General features: G+C 38.7%; 1 protein-coding gene across 1 annotated transcript in view; it reads left to right on the forward strand.

Moving 5' to 3' along the window:
* The first annotated feature begins 971 nt into the window (after positions 1 to 971).
* The window catches only part of CENPF (centromere protein F), a 58,482-nt gene continuing 34,413 nt past the window's right edge, over positions 972 to 25,040 (forward strand). The window contains exons 1-8 of the mRNA XM_060142136.1: positions 972 to 1,133; positions 2,170 to 2,366; positions 7,963 to 8,084; positions 8,499 to 8,590; positions 11,049 to 11,340; positions 12,470 to 12,672; positions 21,138 to 21,263; positions 22,213 to 22,341. Of these exons, the coding sequence (XP_059998119.1) occupies positions 972 to 1,133; positions 2,170 to 2,366; positions 7,963 to 8,084; positions 8,499 to 8,590; positions 11,049 to 11,340; positions 12,470 to 12,672; positions 21,138 to 21,263; positions 22,213 to 22,341 (1,323 nt within the window). The remainder of the gene's footprint in view (positions 1,134 to 2,169; positions 2,367 to 7,962; positions 8,085 to 8,498; positions 8,591 to 11,048; positions 11,341 to 12,469; positions 12,673 to 21,137; positions 21,264 to 22,212; positions 22,342 to 25,040) is intronic.

Consider the following 25,040-nt stretch of genomic DNA (forward strand, 5'->3'; position numbering starts at 1 on the left):
TTCTAAGATATGCCTGAGAAAGAGGTAGGCCATTTCTATCTTGGCGCCACAGGCATCAGTATACAAATGAAAAAGCGTTTTCAGTGACTAATACAATCGCTAATATGTATGGAAAGCTTACCAGGAGATACTGTTCTAAAGCTTTAGGGAACCACCACCATTATTATTCCCATTTTACAAATGAGGAAACCAAGGCACAGAGGTGTTAAATAACATGCCCAAGGTCACGCATCTTGTAGGTTGCTGAGCAGGGATTTGAATCACTAAGGCTATATACCTGATTCCTGGTCAGGGTCTGTCTGGAGAATGACTTTACTGCATTTTGCAGTGATTCTAGTGCTAGTATGGCATTCACCCTTTGTTCATGCATGCATTGACTCAACAAATGATAACCTCTTGGGAGGAAAAGGAGGTACCTGTGCCATGAGAGACTTTGTTGGGGAGATATGACCAGATTATGATGGTTGTCCTCAGGGAAGGCTTCCTGGAAGAAGAGGGACAGAGTATGAGTGGGAATTAATGACATGAAGAGAGGAAAGAAGAGCATTTGCAAAGTAACTTATCATGCATTTTATTTGTCCTGTAAGACCTAGTTCACCAGAAACCTTATAGCAAAATATTCATGTCTTGTACAATGAAAACAAACTGAGTGGTAGAAAGCAGGTAGCCATATAAGAGTCAAAAATAAGATATAAGAAAACCAGAAAGCAAGGGGAAGCCAAACAAGCATACTGTGTACTATTGACACTTCACAGTCAGTTATTAGTAGTCACCTTGCAGAGGGTGGAGAAGATGGATGTTATACTTTGTTATCTTTTGAAACGTGAAGTTTTGAAACTTGATTCTTAGAGGTGGTTATGTAGATTAGTTAGTCTCTGAGACAGTAAGTTTCTTTTTACTATAGTAAGACCAACAGGTTGTTTATTCTTTTCAGTTTATTTATAAATGTTTGAATAATAAAGGAGAGCAAAATGAGCTGGGCTTTGGAAGAATGGAAGGAAGGCCTGCCTACAAGAGCTCTTCAGAAAATTCAAGAGCTTGAAGGACAGCTCGACAAACTGAAGAAAGAAAGGCAGCAAAGGCAGTTTCAACTTGAAACTCTGGAGGCTGCGTTGCAGAAGCAAAAACAGAAGGTATCACTGAAATGCTGGTATTTAAAACTGTTCTCTCATTATTTGGATGAATGGTTTTGTCTTGGTCTTTTCAAGAGAAAAATGATTTTGCCATCTTCAGGTGGTAATCCCCCCTCCTCTCCTTTATTGAATCTTTTTTTTTTTTTTTTTTTTTTTTTTTGGCCACACCACGTGGCATGTGGGATCTTAGTTCACCGACCAGGGATGGGACCGCGCCCCCTGCAGTGGAAGCTCAAGCTGAGTCTTAACCGCTGGACCACAGGGGAAGTCCCCTCCCCTGTTGAGTCATTTTTATTTTAATTACCTCATTTTCTCCGTTCTTTGTTTTCATTTCTGCTTACCTGCTAATGTGTAGGGCTGCTGAGTTCCATTTTCACTTCTGTTTAGGACCAAGAATTGGGCATTGCTTTTGCATTCTGCACTAAAATGGCCGAAAATCTCTGGCTCCGAATCTGGGATCAATATTAGAGCACTTTGCAGTCCAAATAGATATCACTATTTGGATATCTATTTAAAGTCCACTATTTGGACTTTCTGAGAGTGAGCTTTTCACCTTGGTATTCCCACCTCTCTCCAGGACTAGTAAATGGAAACTTAAATAGTACTTCTTTCGTATCTTTGCATTAGCCAACCCATAGTAATACGATTACTGCTCCTAAAATGTTTTTGCTAGTGGGAGAATTTTTCAGTTTCTTACAGTAACTGGCTTTAGCAGCTGAACTTGAAAATGAATAGCTAAGGGAGGGTTTATAAGATTTATTTTTGATTTTTTAATTCTTGAAAGCCTATTAAAGCCTCTCTTTCTAGGATGGGTTTGTGTAGCCCTAACCAAGGACTGTAATACATGACTTTGCAAAACTTTTCTATCAATAGGCTTCAAAGTGAGATCATCTAAAATTTCGGTGTACATCAAGCACTGACTTCTGTATTTTTTCAACCATATCTCAGAAAATTAGTCATCAGTGTTAGATTAACAGATACTATTTGGTAAATTCATGAGTAAGAGACCTAGTTCCTTTTGAATAATCTGCATTAGGTTGAGAATGAAAAAGCTGAGGGTGCAAACCTGAAAAGAGAGAACCAAAGCTTGATGGAAATATGTGAAAATCTGGAGAAGACTAAGCAGAAGATTTCTCACGAACTTCAAGTCAAGGAGTCACAAGTGAATTTCCAAGAAGGACAACTGAACACAAGCAAAAAGCAAATAGAAAAACTGGAACAGGAACTTAAAAGGTAACTTTTTTGGGAATTGTATTTATTATAGATGTCTTTGTATATATTCATCAGATGCAGCTATCTTTTCCTTTTATGGTGTAATTATTACACATTGACATTTTTTTCTTTCCAGTGGAATGAACAATGATTTGAGGAAGATTAATTCTTTTCTTATATGCTTCAGTCCTATTGTTGCATGGCTCAGTACTATATAAATTCATTAAATGGTTGCTAGCTTATTCATTTACTTATTCAGTATATGTTTATTAAGCTGCTTCATGTGCCAGGCACTGTGTTTGTTACTAGGGAATGCAATAATAAATAATACCAAAACTATCAACAGTGGTTACTGAAAAAATGGAGGGAAGTTAAAGCATGGCTTATATTGATGGCTTCTGTTTTCTCTGTGTGGAAAAGCTGTTGTAGAGAATCAGAGAACTAGGGAACTTCAAAAGGACTGAGGAGCACTGAGGGGTCAGTTGAGATTGGAGGCCAGGAATTTATAGTGGGACCAATCTATAGCGTTTAATGAGTTTTTTTTTTTTTTCCTTTCTTTAGCATATAAATGCTGAGAAGGTATACAGGAGGATCGATTTAGGGTTTTTGGGCGAGGGTGATGGGATAGAAGACAGTGGAATAATTGAGTATATTGGAAGAGAGTGATTGAAGTTGGGTGCCATGGAATCTCAGCTGGAGAGGAGGGAAGTGAAGTCTAGAAGACTTTCCTACTGAGGTCCCCATCCAAGAGACCCATCTTCCATCTTAAGTATTACATAATCAATTCACCAATATCAACTCCATATTTAGGCAATAAAAAAAAGGTGCTTATTACTACTTTTCCATTAAAAAAAAATCCCCCAAACAACTAGAGGCATTATTCAAAATAAATTTAATGGGACTTGAGCACTGCTGGCTTATAAATGGAATCTTCTTGTTCTAGTAGTGGAATTTTGTCAAAATAACAAGGAGTGATAAACACTAAAAGCAAAAAAGACTTTAGCAAATTGCCCTATTGTTAATTCCATGAATATACACCCAAAAATTTTAAGAAAAAATTTTGTTTTGAAATAACTTTAGACTTCCAGAAACAGTTGTTAACATCTTACATAACCAGAGTACAATGACCAAATCAGAAATAAACATTAATTCAATACTATTAACTAAACTACAGACTTTATTGGAATTTCACTCATTTTTCCAGTAATGGCCTTTTTGTGTTCCAGGATCTGATCCAGGATTCCACACTGCATTTAGTTGATGTTTTCTTACTTTTTTTTTTTTTTTTAGTATTTATTTGGCTGCGCTGGGTCTTAGTTACTTTTTTTTCTAAGCTCTGATGGTTTCTTGTCTTTTGTGACCTTGACATTTTTAAAGAGCACTAGTCTCCTTTATTGTAGAATAGTCCTCAATTTGGGTTCGTCTGCTGTTTTTCAACAATGGCAGAATTGACATTTTGGACTGGATTATTCTTTGTTGTGGAAGGCTGCCCTGTAGGCTGCATTGTAGGATACTTAGAATTCCTGGCCTCTACCCACTAGATGCCAGTAGCACTTACACCACCTCCAAATTTTGATAGTCAAAAATCTTGCCAGGCATTGCCAAATGTCCTTTGGGAGGGCAAATTCATCCCTGATGGAGAATCACTGGGTCAGATTGAGGTTATGAATTTTTGGTAAGAATACCACAGAGGTAGTGACACACCTTTATAGTGACGTGTATAGTAGTGACATGGATCATATCAGAGTGTACATGATTTAATTTGCCTTTTAAACCGATCGCTTGTTAGGGTGTTTATCTGGGTTTCTGCATTATAAAGTTACTGTTTTTCCATTTGTAATTAATAAATATTTTGATGCCAAGAATTTTTTTTCCTGGCATAGCTGCAATAATCTTAATTCTACCTACAAAGGAAACATACTTTTGAAAGTTAAAACGTTTAAAAATTACAGTTTGCCCTCCATATCCATGAGTTCTGCATCCACAGATTCAACCAACCAAGGGTCAAAAATATTTGAAAAAAATTCCAGAGAGTTCCAAAAGCAAAACTTAAGTTTGCTGCGTGCAGGCAACTATTTACATAGCATATACATCGTATTAGGTATTATAAGTAACCTAGAGATGATTTAAAGTATACAGGAGGATATACATAGGTTATACGTAAATACTACCTATGTGATTTTATATGAGAGTTGAGCATTTGCACATTTTAGTATTCAAGGGGGTCCTAGAACCAATCTTCTGCAGGTAGATTGTTAGGGACAACTATATGCTTGTCTTTTGGTGAAGCTGATAATTTAAGTGCACAGAAATCTTTTTCTAATTTTGTTTCCTATCCGTGTGGGAAGGTGGCTATCTATAATTTGCCATGTTAGAATGATAAATAAATTTCTGTCTTGTTGAGTTCTTTGTTTTCCTAAACTCTATCCTGGTCTGTGTTCATCACTATTCCTAGCACCTGGCAATTGTAGGTCCTCAAATATTTGTTGAATGAATGAATGAAAGAGAGGCATTTGTTTTGGAAAGCAGGTGCTCGGGAAGTAGGAAGCTCACTTCAGTATGCTAGAATAATCATTTCTTTGAAAAGAACATTTTGGCTGCCAATGTTAGAAATATTGGTTTTAATAATTTACTTTATTAATTGGTTTTAATAATTTAATTTAGACAGAAATGTTAGTATTTTTTAACATTTGAGAAAAAATGCTTTTGTATACATTTCCCTATTTCATTGAAAAGTGCCATTTGGTAGCAGTGGCTGCAGATATAGTTCATGGTTGTATCTGACATGTAGCAATGGTTAAATGTTAGCATTAATATTATCAGTTGTTAGTTATTATCGTCATCATGGGATTAGGATACCCTCATAGTGCATTTAGTTTAAAAATATTTTTATTATCTATGATGTTGATAGATATAGATGTTTATAAAAGTTTACAAACTGTATAGACTTTAGACTATAAAAAGTATTGAGTATACTCTTCTATAGTATAAAAATTGTTAAGGGTATAAGACCTATAGATTACAGTAACTATTGAGTATAGTTTTAATTATTTAATTTTTGGGGCAGTGTTGGGTCTTTGTTGCGGTGCGCAGGCTTCTCATTATCGTGGCTTCTTTTTGCAGAGCACGAGCTCTAGGCACGCAGGCTTCAGTAGTTGTGGCACGTGGGCTTCAGTAGTTGTGGCTCGCAGGCTCTAAAGCACAGGCTCAGTAGTTGTGGCACACGGGCTTAGTTGCTCCACAACGTGTATGATCTTCCCGGGCCAGGGCTCGAACCCGTGTCCCCTGTATTGGCAGGTGGATTCTTAACCACTGTGCCACCAGGGAAGCCCCGAGTGTAGTTTAAAATTTTTCACTGGTAACCTTCAGGTACAGGGCAGGAACTTATTTGTTCCATCAATGGCCACCGATTTCAGGTACATCTTGAACGAGTTAGGTTGAACATTTGAAATGTTGGTCAAAAACTGGTGAATAATAGACACAGAACACAGACTGGTTGTTGTCAGGGACTGGGGGAAGATGGCACTGGGGAGAAATTCCTTAATGGTTAAAGAGCTTTACTATGGAATGATAGAAATGGCTTTTAAGTAGATAGAGATGGTAGTTGTACAACACTGTGAGTGTAATTAATGCCACTGCATTGTTCACTTAATCTGGTTAATTTTATGTTACGTGAATTTCACCTCAATAAATTATTTTTTAAAACAAAACAAAAAATGAACAAACAAAAACAAACAAATAAAAACTGGTGAATATTAGCAATCTCATATAGTTAAATTAGACCTAGGAGAAAACAGCTTAATTTTATGTTTTTTTGTTTTGTTTTGGTGGTGTGGTGATTTGTGTTTTTTCTCTCCCTACGAGACAGGAGATACAAAGGTTTATAAAAATAATAGGGTATACTTTTATTTAATAGTTAAAATTAATAAACTTTTTTTTTTTTACTGAAAAGATGTGAATTTGAGAGGGCAAAGAAACATCAGTTTTGCACAGTTCTTCAAAATTCATCTCTGGAGTTTTACCAACCTTTTTACACCTTTGGAAGTCTATAGACCTGCAGTGTCCAATATGGTAGCCACTGGTTACATGTGGCTGTTGAACACTTGAAATGCGGCTAGTGTCAATTGAGGTGTGCTGGAAGGACACAACCCAGTCCAAATTCTGAAGATTTAGTACAAAAACATGTAAAATATCTTATTAATGATTTTTGTAATGATTATAAGTTGAAATTACAATATGGAAAATATTGAGTTAAATATTAAGATTAAATTCATTTATTTCTTGTTACTTTTTTCATGCTAATACAACATTTCTGTTGGAGGACTCTTACCTGTTATAAATTCGAATGTGACAATTTGATTTGCTGAGCAGCCATTTTCAACTCATACATTGCTTCTTCCTTCCCGGATTGAATTTGGAGCAGGCAGAGCTAGGGCACTGAGGCACTTTCTTCACTACTTTCTTCACTCCCTGCTTTGAGTAATGTGTCCTTGGCAAAGAGAATGGTGCACATCATTAGCCATTCTACTAGGGTATTCATTTTATTTCTTGTGTTAAGTTAAACTCAGAGACATTGGAGACTTGCAGGAATTGAGTCCTCTCTTAGGTTTGCTTCTGAAGGGTGTTACAACTGAAATGGTAGGGATACTCTGTACACATATACAATACAGTCGGCCCTCGTATCCACAGGTTCTGCACCCACAGATATGGAGGGCTGAGTGTACGACTGCTGTTTTATATAAGGGACTTGAGCATCCCTGGATTTTGTTATCTGCAGGTGTCCTGGGACCAACAACCCACAGATCCCAAGGACGACTGTATATAGCTCACTTTCTCCAGTTCTTTGGATCTGTTTCCTGCCAGTATCTTTTCTAGATGCATTACGTTAACTTGATTTTTAAAATGTGTTTTAAAAATATCACAAAAGACGTGATATGTATATCAAATCTGTTTGTTTTTGGTTTTTTTGCGGTACGCGGGCCTCTCAGTGTTGTGGCCTCTCCCATTGTGGAGCACAGGCTCCGGATGCGCAGGCTCAGCGGCCATGGCTCACGGGCCCAGCCGCTTTGCAGCATGTGGGATCTCCCCAGACTGGGGCACGAACCCGTGTCCCCTGCATCGGCAGGTGGACTCTCAACCATTGCGCCACCAGGGAAGCCCCAAATCTCTGTTTTTATAATGACAATATTATAAGTAATGCCATCCGGTTTTATGATTTGAGCCCATGCTCCAATTTCCTCCTGTGTTTCTGAAATTCTGGTATTTTGTAGCACTGTGTCTTTCTTTGGCCTAGAATATAAAATTTCATTGGAATGTGTCCCAACCCTCTCAACTCTTCTTTGCTACTGTGGTGGTTATTACAGATCTTCATTATCGTCTTTATCACGTTGTAATTACTGGTCTATAGTTCTGTTTTCCTAACTAGACTGAGTTCCTTTGAAGACAAAGGACTGTCTCATAAATTAGTTCTTATTAAACGTCTGTTGGATAAATGAAGTGGTAAGAATTCTTAGAGGGTTGGTTTTTTTGTAAGTTTATCGCTTTCTGAGAACGTATGGTGTTGGTATTCTACAGCTGTTGCTCTGATTTGCCATCCTCTCGGGTCCTTTTCTCATAGGTGTAAATCTGAACTTGAAAGAAGCCAACAAGCTGCACAGTCTGCAGATGTCTCTATGAGTCCATGCACTACACCACAAAAAATTTTTGCAACTCCACTCACACCAAGCCAGTATTATAGCGGTAAGGATATTTTCCCTTTGTATAAATAGCTCTTTTATTGAGATTTTAATTCTGCCAAAGAAATGAATTCATTCAACTTTGAATTCAACTTCTAATTTTAGCATTAAAAAAAAAGCAGCCATTAGTTACATATACATTTGTGTATCTGTTGAACTATGTTGAGCCATCAGTAAGCCTTTAAACTTTTCACTTTATCCTATGGTATTTTAAAACATAATTCAGTTTTGGAATATTTAAAACACCTATGTTTCCATGTATTTTGATATTTGAGTAATTTGATCAGTATCCATTGCCTTAACCAAAATATTCTTTCTATCTGATGTACTAAGATACTCATTTCTAGGCGATCTATCATAATGATTCTTTGCAAAATCAGTGATCGAAGTAAAACTGTATCTCAATGTCTGTGTTTAGGTTCCAAATATGAAGATCTAAAAGAAAAATATAATAAAGAAGTTGAAGAACGAAAAAGATTAGAGGCAGAGGTGAAAGCCTTGCAGGCAAAGGTAAATTAATTATGGGCCTTTTAATAGAGTATGCAGTTGAAGAAGTACTTTGATATAGGATGCAACAAGGATAGAGAAAAGTCTGCTTCACATAGGGCTGGCACATTTTTATTACACTGAGAAAATAAAGTTCCTGCCTCATTGGTTATGGTATTTTTAAATTTTAAAATAGGTAAGAGTAGAGTAAAATAGATTGGGGAGATGACTTTACCCCTAAATATTAAATGTTCACCAAATTCCATGGAAACTGTGGTCATGTAATTATTTCTCTGTTAAGATCTAATGATAAAGAAGAAGTTTCAAGAGGGTGGGACCAGAGTCATAACTGACACTCACTAGCTTTGGAACCTGGAGGCGATTGCTTCCTGTTCAGGCCTTCTGATGGAATGTGGTGATTGCTACCAGGGACGTGAGGTTTGGGGGTCATTATTAATGAACTGTTTATTTCAGGTGAGAATGTTATCAACGTAATCTCCCCAGTTCTTTTAAATAAGTTGCTGACAAGTGTTTTAAATTACATTTTGATAGGGGTAAAAAAAGCACAGAGGGGTGGGTGAAAAGATTTGTTTAACATCAATAAAATAAACAAAATGCGTATTTTGGAAACCCCAGCTTTTAGTTTCAGGACTGACCCAGAAAATACCTGGTGTCTATAGAAATACCTTTCCCATTTCTGTGCACGATGTTATTTATTTATTATTTATTTTATTCTTTTTTTTTTGCGGTACGCGGGCCTCTCACTGCCGTGGCCTCTCCCGTTGCGGAGCACAGGCTCCGGACGCGCAGGCTCAGCGTCCATGGCTCACGGGCCCAGCCGCTCCGCGGCATGTGGGATCTTCCCGGACCGGGGCACGAACCCGTGTCCCCCGCATCGGCAGGCGGACTCTCAACCACTGCGCCACCAGGGAAGCCCGCTGTTATTTGTTTTTTAAAAAATTCCAGTTTGGCACTTAATGGCACAATTCTAAACATATGAACTTGGTGAGATGGCACAACTTAGCAAACAGTTTAAGGCTGAATTTATACGTAGATGCCTTAAATACTGAGGATCAAAAAAATACCTGGTAGAGCTTTAACAATTTAAATTCTTTTTACGCCTTTAACCCTTGTTTTGAGATCACCAGGGTTTTGATATGTAGCAAAGGCATTGCTTACAAGATGAATAAAATTAAACAATAATTCTCTGGTCTGACTTGGAAATATGTGCTTTGTTATCCAGTTCAGTCATTGGTATCAATTCTGGCCCTGACATCTGTTCCCAGAGTTATTTTGTGGAGGACTATGAGTCTCCAGAAGCCTTAAACCTTTCCCTGTGGCAAGAAAAGCCCTTGCTATCAAAAATTTAACTTGGACTTCCCTGGTGGCGCAGTGGTTGGGAGTCCGCCTGCCGATGCAGGGGACACGGGTTCGTGCCCCGGTCCGGGAAGATCCCACATGCCGCGGAGCGGCTGGGCCGGTGAGCCATGGCCGCTGAGCCTGCGCGTCCGGAGCCTGTGCTCCGCAACGGGAGAGGCCACAACAGTGAGAGGCCCGCGTACCAACAACAAACAAACAAACAAAATTAACTCAGCCTCTATAGTCACACCTTGATAGTTTTCAGAATGCAGGCAGAGAGAAGAACAAAAAGAAGAATTCATAACAGCAGAAAATCCACAAATGTGTGTTATATAATACAAAATACCTCAGACGACATTTTTGGGGGGAGAGTGTTATGGTGGAATGTGAGATTCTTGAAAGAGTTCTTTAGGTTAGTATTGAATTTTGAGTCTCAGTGTGCAAAGCTACAGGGGGAGGTGACCAAGGAGGGGCAAAGTAAAATCAAATTTCAGAATTCAAAATGGCAGTGAGTACTCACATGTGTTTTTATGAAGTATATGAGGGATGCAGAATAAATATAAAAACTGAGCCAATTTAAAATAGATTGGGCCTCAGATGGCACTGATTTCACCCTTCAGTGCCAAGTCTGACTGTTAGAACATTTCCTCACTGGTTATTGGGACCCAGTGGTCCCCTTGACTTGATGAATGTTCTTTCTTGGTACACAGTGGAAGTGTTACCTTCTTGGCATGGCTTTATGTTCTATTTGAAAATAAGCACATAATCTTTTTTTTTTTATTGCAGTATTGCTGATTTCCAATGTTGTATTAGTTTCAGGTGTATATAGCAAGGTGATTCAGTTATATACATTATATATACATATATACTTTTTCATATTCTTTTCCATTATAATTTATTGCAAAACATTGAATGTGGTCCCCTGTGTGTAAGACCTTGTTTATCTATATTATATGTAGTAGTTTGTACCTGCTAATCCCGAACTCCTCATTTACCCGCCCTCCCACCCCCGCTGCTTTCCCCTTTGGTAACCATAAGTTTGCTTTTTTATGTCTGTGAGTCTACTACATAGTCTTAAATATTTTGACTTCTAAAGGGCTCTAAAGAGTTTCTGTTTTTACAGAAAGCAAGCCAGGCTACTCCCCAAAGCACCATGAATCACCGGGACATTGCCCGACATCAGGCTTCATCATCTGTGTTCTCATGGCAACAAGAAAAGACCCCAAGTCGTCTTTCATCCAATGCTCTAAAAACTCCAATTAGGAGGGATTTCTCTGCATCTAGTTTTTCTGCGGAACAAGAAGTGACTCTTAGTAGATCAACTTTGCAAATAGGGAATAGAGATGCTAATAGCAGTTTCTGTGATAATTCTAGCAATTCTCATCTTTTGGATCAATTCAAAGCCCAGAATCAAGGTAACTGCTTGAGCTAAATTAAATTTTCCGGAGATAATTTTAGAAGTCTAGAAATTTCTGGACATTTTTAGCCCTAGAAAGTGCTCATGTGTTTTGTTAGACCCATCAGTGATCAACATCCCAGCCTGGTGATGTGAAATACTGTCTTTGGGATAATGAGAAAAGATATCACCATTTAGAAAGTTACCTTTATTTGTACTATAAAGCTGGTGCCATGAAGACTTGAAAAGTAGGGTGAGTGGCTTTGACTTTCCAGAGCGGGGCAAGTAGGTGGGTTACAGTTGACACTCCCCACAGCTCTCCCCTGGCTCCTTTTGTGGCCCATGAAACAAGCCAGTTTTGGCCAGAGGTGTGGCATGTGTCTGTAGGAGAGCTTTGCTGTGTGCTGCCAGGTTGTGTGTATGGGAGAAACCTGTAACCTTGGCTGCTGCATCACGCTACTGCTGACAGCCAAGGGTGCCAGGTGGTGTTCTGGAATCTAGTCTGCAGACTATGATAATTACCAGTGCTATGGTAGATTGAAAATCACCATCTGTGTGCACTGGTGAGACCTGTCACATGGCCAGTGCCATTGGAACCAATATTGTGTATATGTGGGGAAAAAAATGAAAAAAAACATTGTTGTTAATTTTGGCAATAGAGGAGGTTCACATTGTCTTGCTCTTTACTGGAGGACAAGCTACTAGAGAATGTGGGAGTGTGAATTTTTCACTGCTTAGCACTCATTTGCATTGATATGGGCACAAAAAATATATTAGTTTGTGGGTGTATAAAACCAAGTGGTAATTTTAGTGCAGGCTGTTATATGTGGTACACTTTTTGCAGTCTCGATAAGATACTATTCACGATTTTAGAAAAACATTTCTGCCCCCCCAAGTTTCTCTGTGAAAACTTACGAAAATTTGTTTCTCCGGCTTTCTGTAGGGTTTTTGAATACAAATAACAATAAAGACTAAACATTGAAATTAAATCCAATTAAAGTAGCTTCTTTGTTTAATGTGAATTGATTTATGTTTGACTCACCAAAGATTTCAGAGCAGAGTAACGTTGATACATTCTGAGTTTAGTTGTAAATGTCTTTGTGAAAAATATATGTTAATTGAAGTGTGGGTTTTGTTTGTGATTTAAGAGCTAAGGAGCAAGATTAGTGAGTTGGAACTACGTCTGCAAGGACAAGAAAGAGAAATGAAAGGCCAAGTGAACAAGCTTCAAGAACTCCAACTCCAAGTGGAGAAAGCAAAAGTGGAATTAAACGAAAAAGAGAAAGTTTTGAACAAAAGCAGGGATGAACTGGTGAGAACAACTGCACAGTATGACCAGGCATCAACCAAGGTACTTGACTTTTCATGAGTTATTGATAAATCTCCATTTTTTTCATATCATTCTTTGGAAAGAGTACTCTGCACTTAGACTTGTGAAATAAATATTAGTAATGAACCTTATTATATACTAGGCGGTATTGATGCAGTTGAACAGTAAGTTCTTTTAGAGTTGGGTAGATCTGGGGTCAAATCCAGACTGCACATTTTCCCAGCCAAGGGACCTGGGCAAGTCACTGATCTCTTTTATATCTCAGAGGGTGGTGAAGAATAAAGATTATGTATGTACAGTGCCTGGCAGGTGCCTAATATATAAAAGAGGCACTTAAAGTCATGGAGCTTTAAAAGAGGTTTAGGACATATGATAGAATTGAATAGACCTACTCCTGGGATCCAGTGTATACACTCCTACCATTAATCTAAGGCTCTAATTAAGGCCAAGCTTCATAGCCCGCTATTTGGGGGTTGTGTTTGTTGTTGTTGTTGTTGCTTTGCCCCCAACCTACCTCTCTAGTCTTTTCTTCTCTTTTTTCTATTATTCATTCATTCACTGGCTCATTTGACAAATATTTATTGACCATCTACTGTATGTCAGCCACTGTTCTAGACCTGGGGATGCAGCAGTGAGTAAATAGACAAAAAGAATGGCCCTTGTGGAGCTTCATCATAATGGGGGACGTAACGTAGATGTACCAGTCACGTAGATAGTGTGTTATATGGAGAAAAGTGTAGAGCAAAACGAATTATCTTCTAGGACCAACTGCAGTTATTTGGTGTTTCTTGAACCTAATCTGTGTCTGGGTCAGTGTTCTGCTCACATTTGCCTTTCTGCTCGGCATACCCGCCTCTTGGAATACTCTTGACATGCTCCCCATCCCGTGAGCTCCTTCTCTCATTTCTTAGTGCGGTGAGGTCTTTTCTCCTGGCTTCCATCCCCATTATGACCCTTTTATTGTCGTTATTTATGTTCTAGCTCTTGTAGTTCCCACACTTGGCTAATTGTCAGAATCACTGAGAACCTTGCAGAATTAATCTTCTTAGACTCATGTCTGAAGTGGGCCTATGGAATTTACCTTTAATAAAATCTCTAGGTAAAAACCACTGTAGTAGGTAGACCTGTATCTTCTATTCGCTTCCTGGGAACAGGCTCTTTCTGTCTTTCTTTTTTTTCAAATTAATCCTTTTTATTTTAAGATAATTATAGATTCGTGTAGTTATATAAAATAATAGCTTGTTAATATGATGGGTTACAATGATTGCTTTTCAGATATTTGAATGTCTTTCATCCTTGGAATAGACCATACTTGGTCTTGGTGTATAATTCATTTTATATATTTCTGACTTTTATTTGCTAATAATTTGTTAAGGGTTCTCGTGTCTATATTTGTGAGGGATGTTGTTCAGCTGTTTTCTCTTTTTGTACTGTCTTTGTCTGGTATTTGTATCAGAGGTAATACTAGCTTCATAAAATGCATTGGGAAGCATTCCCTTCTCTTCTCGGAAGAGATTGTGCAGAATTGGTGTTATTTCATCTTTATACATTTGGTAGAATTCTCCATGAAACTATCTGGGCCTGGAGATTTCTTTTTTGGGAGATTTAAAATTATAAATTCAATTTTTAAAACAGTTACACAGCTATTAAAATTATTTATTTCACATTGGATGAGTTGGGTTAGTTTGTGATTTTAGAGGAAATTTCATCTAAATTGTCAAATTTGTGCATGTGGAGTTCATAGTATTTCCTTATTCTTTTGATGTCTGTAGGTCAGGTTTATTCCCTGTTCATTTCTGATATTTGTGTCTTCTCTATTTTTCTCTTTTTCAGTACTGCTAGGAACTTGACAGTTTTGTTGCTCTTTTATTGATCTTACCAAAGAGTCAGCTCTTTAATTCATTGATTTTTCTCTATTTCCTATTTTCAATTTCATTGATTTTTTAATTTTTTTTCCTCTCTGTTATTTCCTTCTGCTTGCTTTAGGTTTATTTTGCTCTTCTTTTTCTAGGTTGTTGAGGTGGGGAGCTTAGCTTACTGATTTGAGACTTCTTCTTTTCTAATGCAGACATTTAATGCTATAAATTTCCCTCTCAGTACTGCTTTAACTGTGCTCTGCAAATTTTGATATATTGTATTTTTTTAAATAATTTTAAAAAACATTTATTTATTTTTGGCTGCATTGGGTTTTCGTTGCTGTGCCCAGGCTTTCTCTAGTTGCGGGGAGCAGGGGCTACTCTTTGTTGTAGTGCGTGGGCTTCTCATTGTGGTGGCTTCTCTTGTTGCAGAGCACAGGCTCTAGGCGCATGGGCTTCACTAGTTGTGGCATGCAGGCTCAGTAGTTGTGGCTCGTGGGTTCTAGAGCACAAGCTCAGTAGTTGCGGTGCATGGGCTTAGTTGCTCCGCGGCATGTGGGATCTTCCCAGACCAGGGCTTGAACCCGTGTTCCCTGCATTGGCAGGCAGATTCTTAACCACTGCACCACCAGGGAAGTAAGTCCCTGATATATTGTATTTTAATTTTTATTCTTTAATGTACTAAAAAAATTTTTTTTTCTTGGAACTTCTTTTTTGGCTCATTGATTATTCAGAAATACCTTGTTTAGTTTCCAAGTGTTTGGAGCTTTTTCTCTTTTTGTTATTGATTTCTAGTTTGATTCCACTGTGTTCAGAGAATATACTTTATGATTTCAGGTCTTTTAAATTTGTGGGGGTTTTATGGCCTAGTATATGGTCTATCTTGGTATATGTTTCACAGGCACTTGGGAAAAAATGTATATTCTGTTGTTGGATGGAATGTTCTAAAATTGTCATTAGCTCCTGTTGGTTAACGTTCTTTGTTGAATTCCTCTGTATCTTTGCTGATTTCTTGTCTAGTTGCTCTAGCAATTGTTGAGAGAGGGATATTGAAGTCTCCCATAATTGTTGATTTGTCTATTTCTCCTTTCTGTTCTATCAGTTTTTGCTTCACTTATTTTGCAGTTCTGTAGTTTGGTCCATACACATTTAGGATTGCTATGTCTTCTTGGTGGATTGACCCTTATCATTATGCAATAGCCCTCAGTGTCTCTGGTAATTTTTTTTATTTTAAAGTCTACTTTATCTGGTAGTAATATAGCTACTGTAGCTTTCCTTTGGTTTATGTTTCATGATGTATTTCTTTCTGTCATTTTACTTTCAGCCTATCTATGCTATTAAATTAAAAAGTATGACCTAACTATAAATTAGAAAATAGACCTAATGTGAGTTTTGTGTGGACAGCGTCTAGTTGGGTCATATTTTTTAATCCACTCTTTTAAAACACTATTCCCTTTTAGAAACACTATCTGTCTTTTAATTAGTATATTTAGATCACTGATATTCAATGTAATTATTGATATGTCATGGCTTAAGTCTTCCATCTTATTTTTTGTTTTTTATTTCTTTCATTTTTCATTTCTCTTTCATTTTTCCTGCCTTCCTGTAGGTTACTTGAACACTTTTTAGAATTCCCTTTTGAATTATTGATAGTGTTTCTAAGTGTATTTCTTGGTAGAGCTTTTATAATGATTGTTTTAGATAATGTATATATACATACAATTTATCACAGTTTATTGGTGTTGTCATTCTATCAACGCTAATAAATTATCGAAAATTTACTTCTCTTTTTGCCCTTATACCCTTCCCCATTTATAGTATAATTTCCTTCGGTGTTTTCTCTACATACATTTAGAACCACATCAGACAGTGTTATAATTTTTGCTTCACTTGTCAAACATAATTTAGAAAACTGAAGAAGAGATGGAAAGCCTATTGTATATATGTTTATTGTTCATTAACTTATTGTTCCTTCCTTCGTGATTCCTTCCATATTTCCTTCTTTCATTATTTCCTTTCTGTTTAGAGAACATCCTTTAACCATTCTTTTAGTGTAGTTACAAATCCTCTAAATTTTCTTTTGTCTGGGAATGTTTTGATTTCCTCTTCATTCCTGGAAGATATTTCTGCAGGTTATAGGATTCTAAAGGTTAACAGTTTTTTTCTTTCAGCACTGTCTTGTTTTTCCTTGGGCTCCAAAGTCTCTTGTTAATCTTCTTTCTTCTCTTTTTTTCAGAGCTTTTTTATGTTTGTTTTAATGTAACGTGCAAGGTTTTGGATTATTCTTGGTGGGAGGTAGAGGGAAATGTTCATCTCTTCCATCTACCTGGAAGTGGTAGTCCAGGTTCATTTTTAGAATTCTTCTAGTGCAGTGCTTTGCACCAAGAAATTCTTGGTAACTACGGCTTAGATGTATGAAGGAACATGATCTCCCTTGATCCATATATTTATTCTCTTTGTGCAGTCTGGGTCTGTAATTTGGTTTTCTAAGTTAGAAAGACTTGGATTCAAACCCTGGCTCTACTACATCCCAATTGTGTTGCTTTGGAGCTATTTAATTAACTTCTGAACTTCAGTGTCCTAATCGATAAAATGGTGTTAATAATAATGCCTTTGTCATAGGATTGCTGTAAAGTTTGTGATAATTTTTAAAAAATATTTATTTATTTAATTTATTTATTTTCCTTGTTTTTTCTGGCTGCATCGGATGTTAGTTGCAGCACACGGGGTCTTTGTTGAGGCATGTGGGATCTTTTCATTACGGCGTGTGGTCTGCTCGGGTTTCTCTCTCGTTGTGGTGCACAGGCTTCTCTCTAGTTGTGGTGTGTGGGTTTTCTCTCTCTAGTTGTGGCATGTGGGCTCTCTCTTTGAGGTACGCAAGCTCAATAGTTGTGGCACGTGGGCTTAGTTGCTCCACGGCATGTGGGATCTTAGTTCCCTGACCAGGGATTGAACCCGCGTCCCCTGCGTTGGAAGGCAGATTCTTTACCACTGGACTACCAGGGAAGTACCTGTGATAATTTTTATAGAGGTTTTGGCATATAGTGCCTGGCACATGGTGAACTTATAATAATAATTGTTATTATTATATCAATAAAGTTCCTTGTCAGTGAAGCTCATTTTCAGTTGCATTTCTGCCAAGTCACGCCTTCTCATATAAGAGAATTATACTTATCCTTTTACATTTTGTCTTGTTGGTTTTGGTGTGACAAGGTCACCAAATCCTTGTACTGACTAGCATATTTGATGAAGTCTCTTCTTACCAGATCATGAATTAGGATTTTTGACCAGGACAGTGCTGAGAATATAGCTCTGGCTTTCTTTCTGTTGGAGACTCCTCTCCAAGTTCTTAAGACTCATTCGTTCAATGCTTTTTGTATTCCATTTTTTTTCCTGTAAATTACAAACCCACCTAACTGAAAATTCAGTCCACCTTTCTCCATCTTGTCTCTAAAGATAATATGACCTTGTCCAATATGTTGCTGAAATCAGATTATGCTTTGTTTATGCTATTCCCTGATGTACCATTAGAACTACCTATTAAATAAAATGGAGCTAATTTAGCCAAAATCAATACCGTGTGCTTTAGTGAACATACGCTGTTTGTCGTATGTTTCTTTTCCAAGTATTTACAAACCGTGTGGGATGCTAGGTTTGAACTCATGTAGAAACAGTGCTGGGGCTGGCAGCAAAGCTAGACTTCAGCACCCGTATTTTACAGCTAAAAGCTCATTGGCCCAGAGCACTGAGTCTCCAGGGTCATATGCTGTATATTTTTAAAGGACTTGAGCTCTGGACACTTTTTTAGAGTATTATGGAGCATTCATGACACCTAGTGGCCAGGTACTTGCACATGGATTGTGCATCATAAATATCAGCATAAAAAATAATCTAAATAAAATATAAATTACCCTTAAAGGCTCTTTTTTAAGCTACTGTTTCTAATAAGAAAGAATTGATTGATCCTGAGATCCTATAGTGGAATATGTTGCAGTTTGACGGAGTGCCAGCAGAGGGTGCCGAGGGTTCATTCGTCTACTCTGCCATGCATGTTTTTTTTTCCCCCTGAAAATTGTCAGAATTTTATTTTATTTTATTTTTTATATTTATTTATTTATTTGGTTGCGATGGGTCTTAGTTGTGGCAGGCAGGCTCCTTAGTTGCGGCTCGGGGGCTCCATAGTTGTGGCACACAGGCTCCTTAGTTGTGGCATGTGAACTCTTAGTTGCGGCATGCATGTGGGATCTAGTTCCCTGACCAGGGATTGAACCTGGGCACCCTGCGTTGGGAGCACAGAGTCTTAACCACTGTGCCACTGGGGAAGTCCCTGTCAAAATTTTAGACCATCATTTAGGCAACAATGATTTTTGTCTGAGTTGTTTACTGCTATATCCCCAGTGCCTAGCATGGTGCTAGACATATTTGTTGAGTTCATATTTATTATTATTAGAAATAATTTCTTTCATAATTTTCCTTAGGGATTTAAAAATTCAAGAACAATAAGGTTAATGACAAAGGTGTCTTAATGTTCAAAGCAGTGGATTAATTTGAACAACTGCTCAATATTTTACTTTTTGAATCCAGTATTTTAAAGTTATGATATTTGCAAAATCAGACCAGCTTTATCTTTTCATCTTTGGTTAGTTAATAGTTGGTGTCTGGTCTTCCAGGAAAGTCTTACATAATGTTTTCTTTTCCTCTGAATTTTCTGTTAAATTTCTAATAGTTCTAATAGTTCTAAATCGGACTATAATGAGTCTCAGAGAAATACATTAGTGGAGAGATTTGCCAAACTGGGGCACATTTCTTTTGGAACAGGACTTCTCCCCCACTAATGTGAGTTGTTCTCATTCTTTCCTGGGAAGTTAGAGTTGCTTTGTAGGGCAGTTCAAGGATTTGAACACTACAGGGAAGCATCAGAGGAATGGGTTTTAACACTTGAAGATTTAATTTTAGAAGAGCATCCTAAATTTTGATGTAGTTCATGTTTTAAAAATTATTTTAGAGATAACTGGCTATGCATAGAAAAGAATGAAATAATGCCATTTGCAGCCACATAGATGGACCTAGGGCTTATCATACTAAGCGAAGTAAATCAGACAGTGAAAGACAAATATCACCTGATATCACTTATATGTGGAATCTAAAAAATGATACAAATGAACCTGCTTACAAAACAGAAACAGACTCACAGACATAGAAAACAAATTTATGGTTATAAAGGGGAGAGTGGGAGGAGGGATAAACTGGGATTAACAGATATACACTACTATATATAAAATAGGTAAACAGTAAGGACCTACTGTAAGGCACAGGGAACTATATTCAATATCTTGTAATAACCTATAATGAAAAAGAATCTGAAAAAGAACATATGTGTGTGTAACCGAATCACTTTGCTGTACACCTGAAACTAACACAACATTGTAAATCAACTATACTTCAATTAAAAAAAAAGATAAATGGCTATGTAAAAGGGCAAATGCATGTTCTTCGTGTTGCCTTTGGCAGCTTGGTTAAAACCCATTGTGATATTCTTTGAAGTGCTGTGAACCTCCAGATATTTAAAATGGCATAGTGGGAGCATTGTGGAAAGATGCATATTAATATTTAAGTTTCCCACAAAATCTGTTGTGCTTGAAAAACACTATCACATGAGGATAATGGGTACCCTCTGGTTATTTTATAGCCTCTAAATTACGCAGGTCAACATCACTGCTTTTTTTTTTTTTTTTTTTTTTTTTTTTTTTGCGGTACGCGGGCCTCTCACTGTTGTGGCCTCTCCCGTTGCGGAGCACAGGCTCCGGACGCGCAGGCCCAGCGGCCATGGCTCACGGGCGCAGGTGCTCCGCGGCATGTGGGATCCTCCCGGACCGGGGCACAAACCCGTGTGCCCTGTATCGGCAGGCAGACTCTCAACCACTGCGCCACCAGGGAAGCCCAACATCACTGCATTTTAACCTCTCATTCCCGTGCAACAAAACATTAGGTGAGGGCTTCCCTGGTGGCGCAGTGGTTGAGAATCTGCCTGCTAATGCAGGGGACATGGGTTCGAGCCCTGGTCCGGGAGGATGCCACATGCCGCGGAGCACCTAGGCCCGTGAGCCACAAGTAATGAGCCTGCGCGTCTGGAGCCTGTGCTCCGCAGCAAGAGAGGCCGCGATAGTGAGAGGCCCGTGCACCGCCATGAAGAGTGGCCCCCACTTGCCACAACCAGAGAAAGCCCTCGCACAGAAATGAAGACCCAACACAGCAAAAATAAATAAATAAACTCCTACCCCCAACATCTTCTAAAAAAAAAAGCAAAAACAAAAAATCATTAGGTGAATCATTATTCAGACATGCTGATTTCTTTTTTCATGGCACAAGTTATGAAGTATTTATTTAAATGGTCTAATGCTTTACATCCTTGCTAATATTTCCCAAATATAAATTTTATGTGTGCTAAAATAATTGTAGTGGTTTTGGTACTTGACTAATTGTTTTAAACCCAACTTTTTATGAAATAAAAATGTCAAAACACTATGTTAAACTTGAACCAGATCATGGGACTAATTTTTCTAAAATTCAGAATGTTTGCTTCTTTCCAAGAATTTTTGTTTTGTACTGAGTGTCTTAATTTGTTGTTAGTGTATTGCTTTGGAGCAAAAACTGAAAAAATTGACTGAAGATTTGAGTTGTCAGCGTCAAAATGCAGAAAGTGCCAGATGTTCTCTGGAACAGAAAATCAAGGAAAAAGAAAAAGAGTTCCAAGAGGTAAGGTAAATGGATTCATGAGGAGTTTGTCCAGAAGGCTCTTGTCGGCATTTCCTAGTTTGATCATTTGAAAAGAGGAGCGTCTGTCATTATTTGGGATGTTCCACTAGACGGGAAATGCTTTGTGCGGAAAAGGCACTATATTTTCCTTCACACTTTTCCATCTTTTAGTTTTTGACTGGAGAAGGGACTTAGAATATTCTTTTTTTTTCAACATTTTCTGATTTGTTTGAAATTTGACACCAAGTAGGAAAGGATTGTATTTCTTATTTCAAACACTCTGTGTTCTAAAGGAAATTGTATTACATTCACCAGGTGTATTTAAAGGCTGTGAGTTGGCAAATACATTAGGAAGGTAATTGATGGGGAGGGGAATGAAGTTGGCAGACAAATTAGGGCTGAAGATGCCCTTGCATAAGGCTTGGTATCAGTTTCAGGTGAGTTAGCCTTGAAATGGGTCTATAGTCTTTCAATGAGAGTGACTGGAAATGTTAACCTGGTGTCCCTGTGTGATTATCCAAGTTAATTGGTGGCATTTCCTTCCTGTCATTCTCAATGGTCAGTGGCATAAGCTATTTGACATTTTAAACTCCATTTTTGAGTGTGTTGATTTCTCAGCCGAGTTGTGACCGGCTGCAGCTCAGCTCTACTCTTTTGCCCCTGGATAATTCAGAACAGAGGTGATTCATTTAAGTCGGGGATGAGGCGGGAACAGGCCAGTTTCCATGTGTTCTCCTGGCGGACTCCTTCCTCTTCCGCTCAGAGACCCGGATCTGATGCCCGGGACCCGTGCTAAGGCTGCCTATATCAATCATCAGGTAGTCGCAGACCGGCTCCCATAATCTTCTGCTCTTACAGAAGAGCATTGCCTGGAGGAAGAATGGGTCTCGCCCTAGGATCTCCCTTGTTAACCAGCATCAGTTTGATGCATTTGTCTTTTGCTTTTTAGGAGCTCTCCCGTCAACAGCGTTCCTTCCAAACCCTGGACCAAGAGTTCACTCAGATGAAAGCCAAGCTCACCCAGGAGCTACAGCAAGCCAAGAACATGCACAACATCCTCCAGGCTGAACTGGATAAAGTAGGGTGCTAACTGATTTCTCCCTCCTCCTTAACCTCCCCACCCCCTTTTTAATACATGTCATTTCTGTACCACAGCGGACATATGATACCTTTAAAGAAAGAAAAAAAAAGCTCTATCCTCACTTTCCTTACGTATCAAAGTGGAGAGCAAACTGAACCTTTCTGGGTCTGGGTTTTCTTGTTTAGAGAAGGAGTGCAGTGAGTGAGGATCTCAGATCTGAAGGTCTGTGGGTGTCTCTGATATTCCATTGGTTCTTGGTCATGCCACCAGCTGGGAGCTATCCCAAGTATTTATGCTTCCAAATAGTCAAAGCACTGAAAATTATAATTTACTTATTTAACACTCCCTGCACAAATGATCTCATCTGCTTTTATGGCTTTCTGTGTCATCCATGTGATGATGACATCCATGTTTATATCTCCAGTCTGGATGTCTGGTCTGAATTTCAGACTTGTGGGTGTGCATCTGATATTTCCAGTCACACACGTAATAGGCATCTCACACTTGAAACATGTTATTAATGGAACTCCAACTTTTTTCAGACTTGTTCTTTGCTTAGTCTTCCTTGTCCCAGTAAATAGCAATTCCATTCTTCACATCACTCAGGCTAAAACCTCAGTGTCATCTTCACCTCCTCTTTTCCTCGCAACACCTCAAAGTAATCCATTAAAACTCTGCTGGCTCTACCTTTATTTATTCACACACACACACACACACATACACATGTGTGTGCATGTGTATTTGTGTATATCTGTGCATATGTATATTTTCATGCATGAGTATATGTGTGTATTATATGAATAGTATAAACTTTTTTGTGTGTTAGAACACAAAATCTATATAGAACAAATGTACAACAATAAATTACTATAAGGCATGCCTCTCTTGTGACCATTATATATGTCAGAGGATAGAATCTTGTTGGCTACCCCAGAAACCTTTCATGTGCCACATACCTCCATGCTAAGAATAAACCTGACTTCTCTGTCTTTATGTTTTACACTGGATCTGACTGCTTTCACCATCTCCAGCTCTATATGTGGTCTAAGACACATCATCTCTCACCTGGGTTTCTGTACCAGCATCCTAACTGGTCTTCCTGCTTCCACCCTTCCTCCTCACAGTGTGTTTTCAATCAGCAGCCAGAGGGAGTCTTTTCAAGTATAGGTCAGATCACGTCACTCCTCTGCTCAGAAGTCTGCAGTTACTCCCCATTTCTCAGAGTAAGAGTCAGGTCATTCCAAATGTATGCAGGAGCCTAGGTGGCCTTCCCACCACCTTACCCGCTCACCCCATCTCCTACTCTCCCTTTGCTTACCTGTCCACGTGGCCTCCTTGCCATGGGGGGACACACCCAGCAAGTGGCAGCTTTGGGCTTTGCTCTTGGGGGTGCTCCGTCCCCACACAGATCTGTAGGGTGTGAGCCTTCACTATCTGAAGACTTGCTGCTCCAGTGTCACCTTATGAATGACATCTTCCCGTGGTCACTACATAGACCCTTGCCCTCAGGTACTTTCTGTTTCTTTACCTTGCTTTATTTTTCTCCATAAAGTCTATCACCTGACATATAATAGAGTTATTTGTTTATTTAAATATTATCTTCTGGGGCTTCCCTGGTGGTGCAGTGGTTAAGAATCCGCCTGCCAATACAGGGGACACGGGTTCGAGCCCTGGTCTGGGGAAGATCTCACATGCCGTGGAGCAACTAAGCCCGTGCACCACGACTACTGAGCCTGCGCTCTAGAGCCCGCGAGCCACAACTACTGAGTCCGCATGCTACAACTACTGCAGCCCGTGCGCCTAGAGCCCGTGCTCCGCAACAAGAGAAGCCACCGCAATGAGAAGCCCACGCACTGCGACGAAGAGTAGTCCCTGCTCACCGCAACTAAAAAGAAAGCCCGCGCGCAGCAACGAAGACCCAATGCAGCCAAAAATAAATTAATTAATTAATTTAAAAAGATATTATCTTCCTTCCATCACTCAGATCTTTCCATGAGGACAGGGTCTCGTCTGTTTAGTTTCCTGCTCCATCTGCAATGTGGAAGCACTAAATATCCAGAGCTTTATGCTGTCAGAAGAAGCAATGTGGTCATTCATTCTTTTCTTTTTTTTTTTTTTTTGGCTGCGCCCTGAGGCTTGTGGGATTTTAGTTCCCCAACCGGGGATTGAACATGGGCCCTCAGCAGTGAAAGCGCAGAGTCCTAACTGCTGGACCGCCAGGGAATTCCCAATTCATTCTTTTCTTGACTTCACCCATTTTCCCTGAGAGGGTGACACATTTTAGAGTTTTATGCTGATTATGTCAGGTATTCACCTGTTGTCAGAGTTATACTTATTTTCTTAGTGTTTGTTTATTTTCTAAAAGTGTGGGTTTACCAATTAGGTTGTCTCATATGAAAAATACAGGTTAATTCCCAAATGTAAGATATAGCAGCCTAGGACATGTTGATTTCTAGTAGCAGAGGAGCTGGGGATGGGGGAATGCAGGTGAAATGCGGACAGCCAACATTCATTGATATCTCTTACATACGAGGGATCATCTGAAGTTCTAATAGAGTCATTCCTTTATCTATCCATCTGTCCAGGTTTGGAAAAAAGAAAAAAAAATCTTCCTGTGCCAGGATAAATTGCTATGCACTATTTATTGGATGTCCTCCAAGACTTTTAAAAATATACATTCGCAAATGTATAATTTT

This window comes from Lagenorhynchus albirostris, chromosome 2 (assembly GCF_949774975.1).
Source record: "Lagenorhynchus albirostris chromosome 2, mLagAlb1.1, whole genome shotgun sequence".
Taxonomy (NCBI): Eukaryota; Metazoa; Chordata; class Mammalia; order Artiodactyla; family Delphinidae; genus Lagenorhynchus; species Lagenorhynchus albirostris.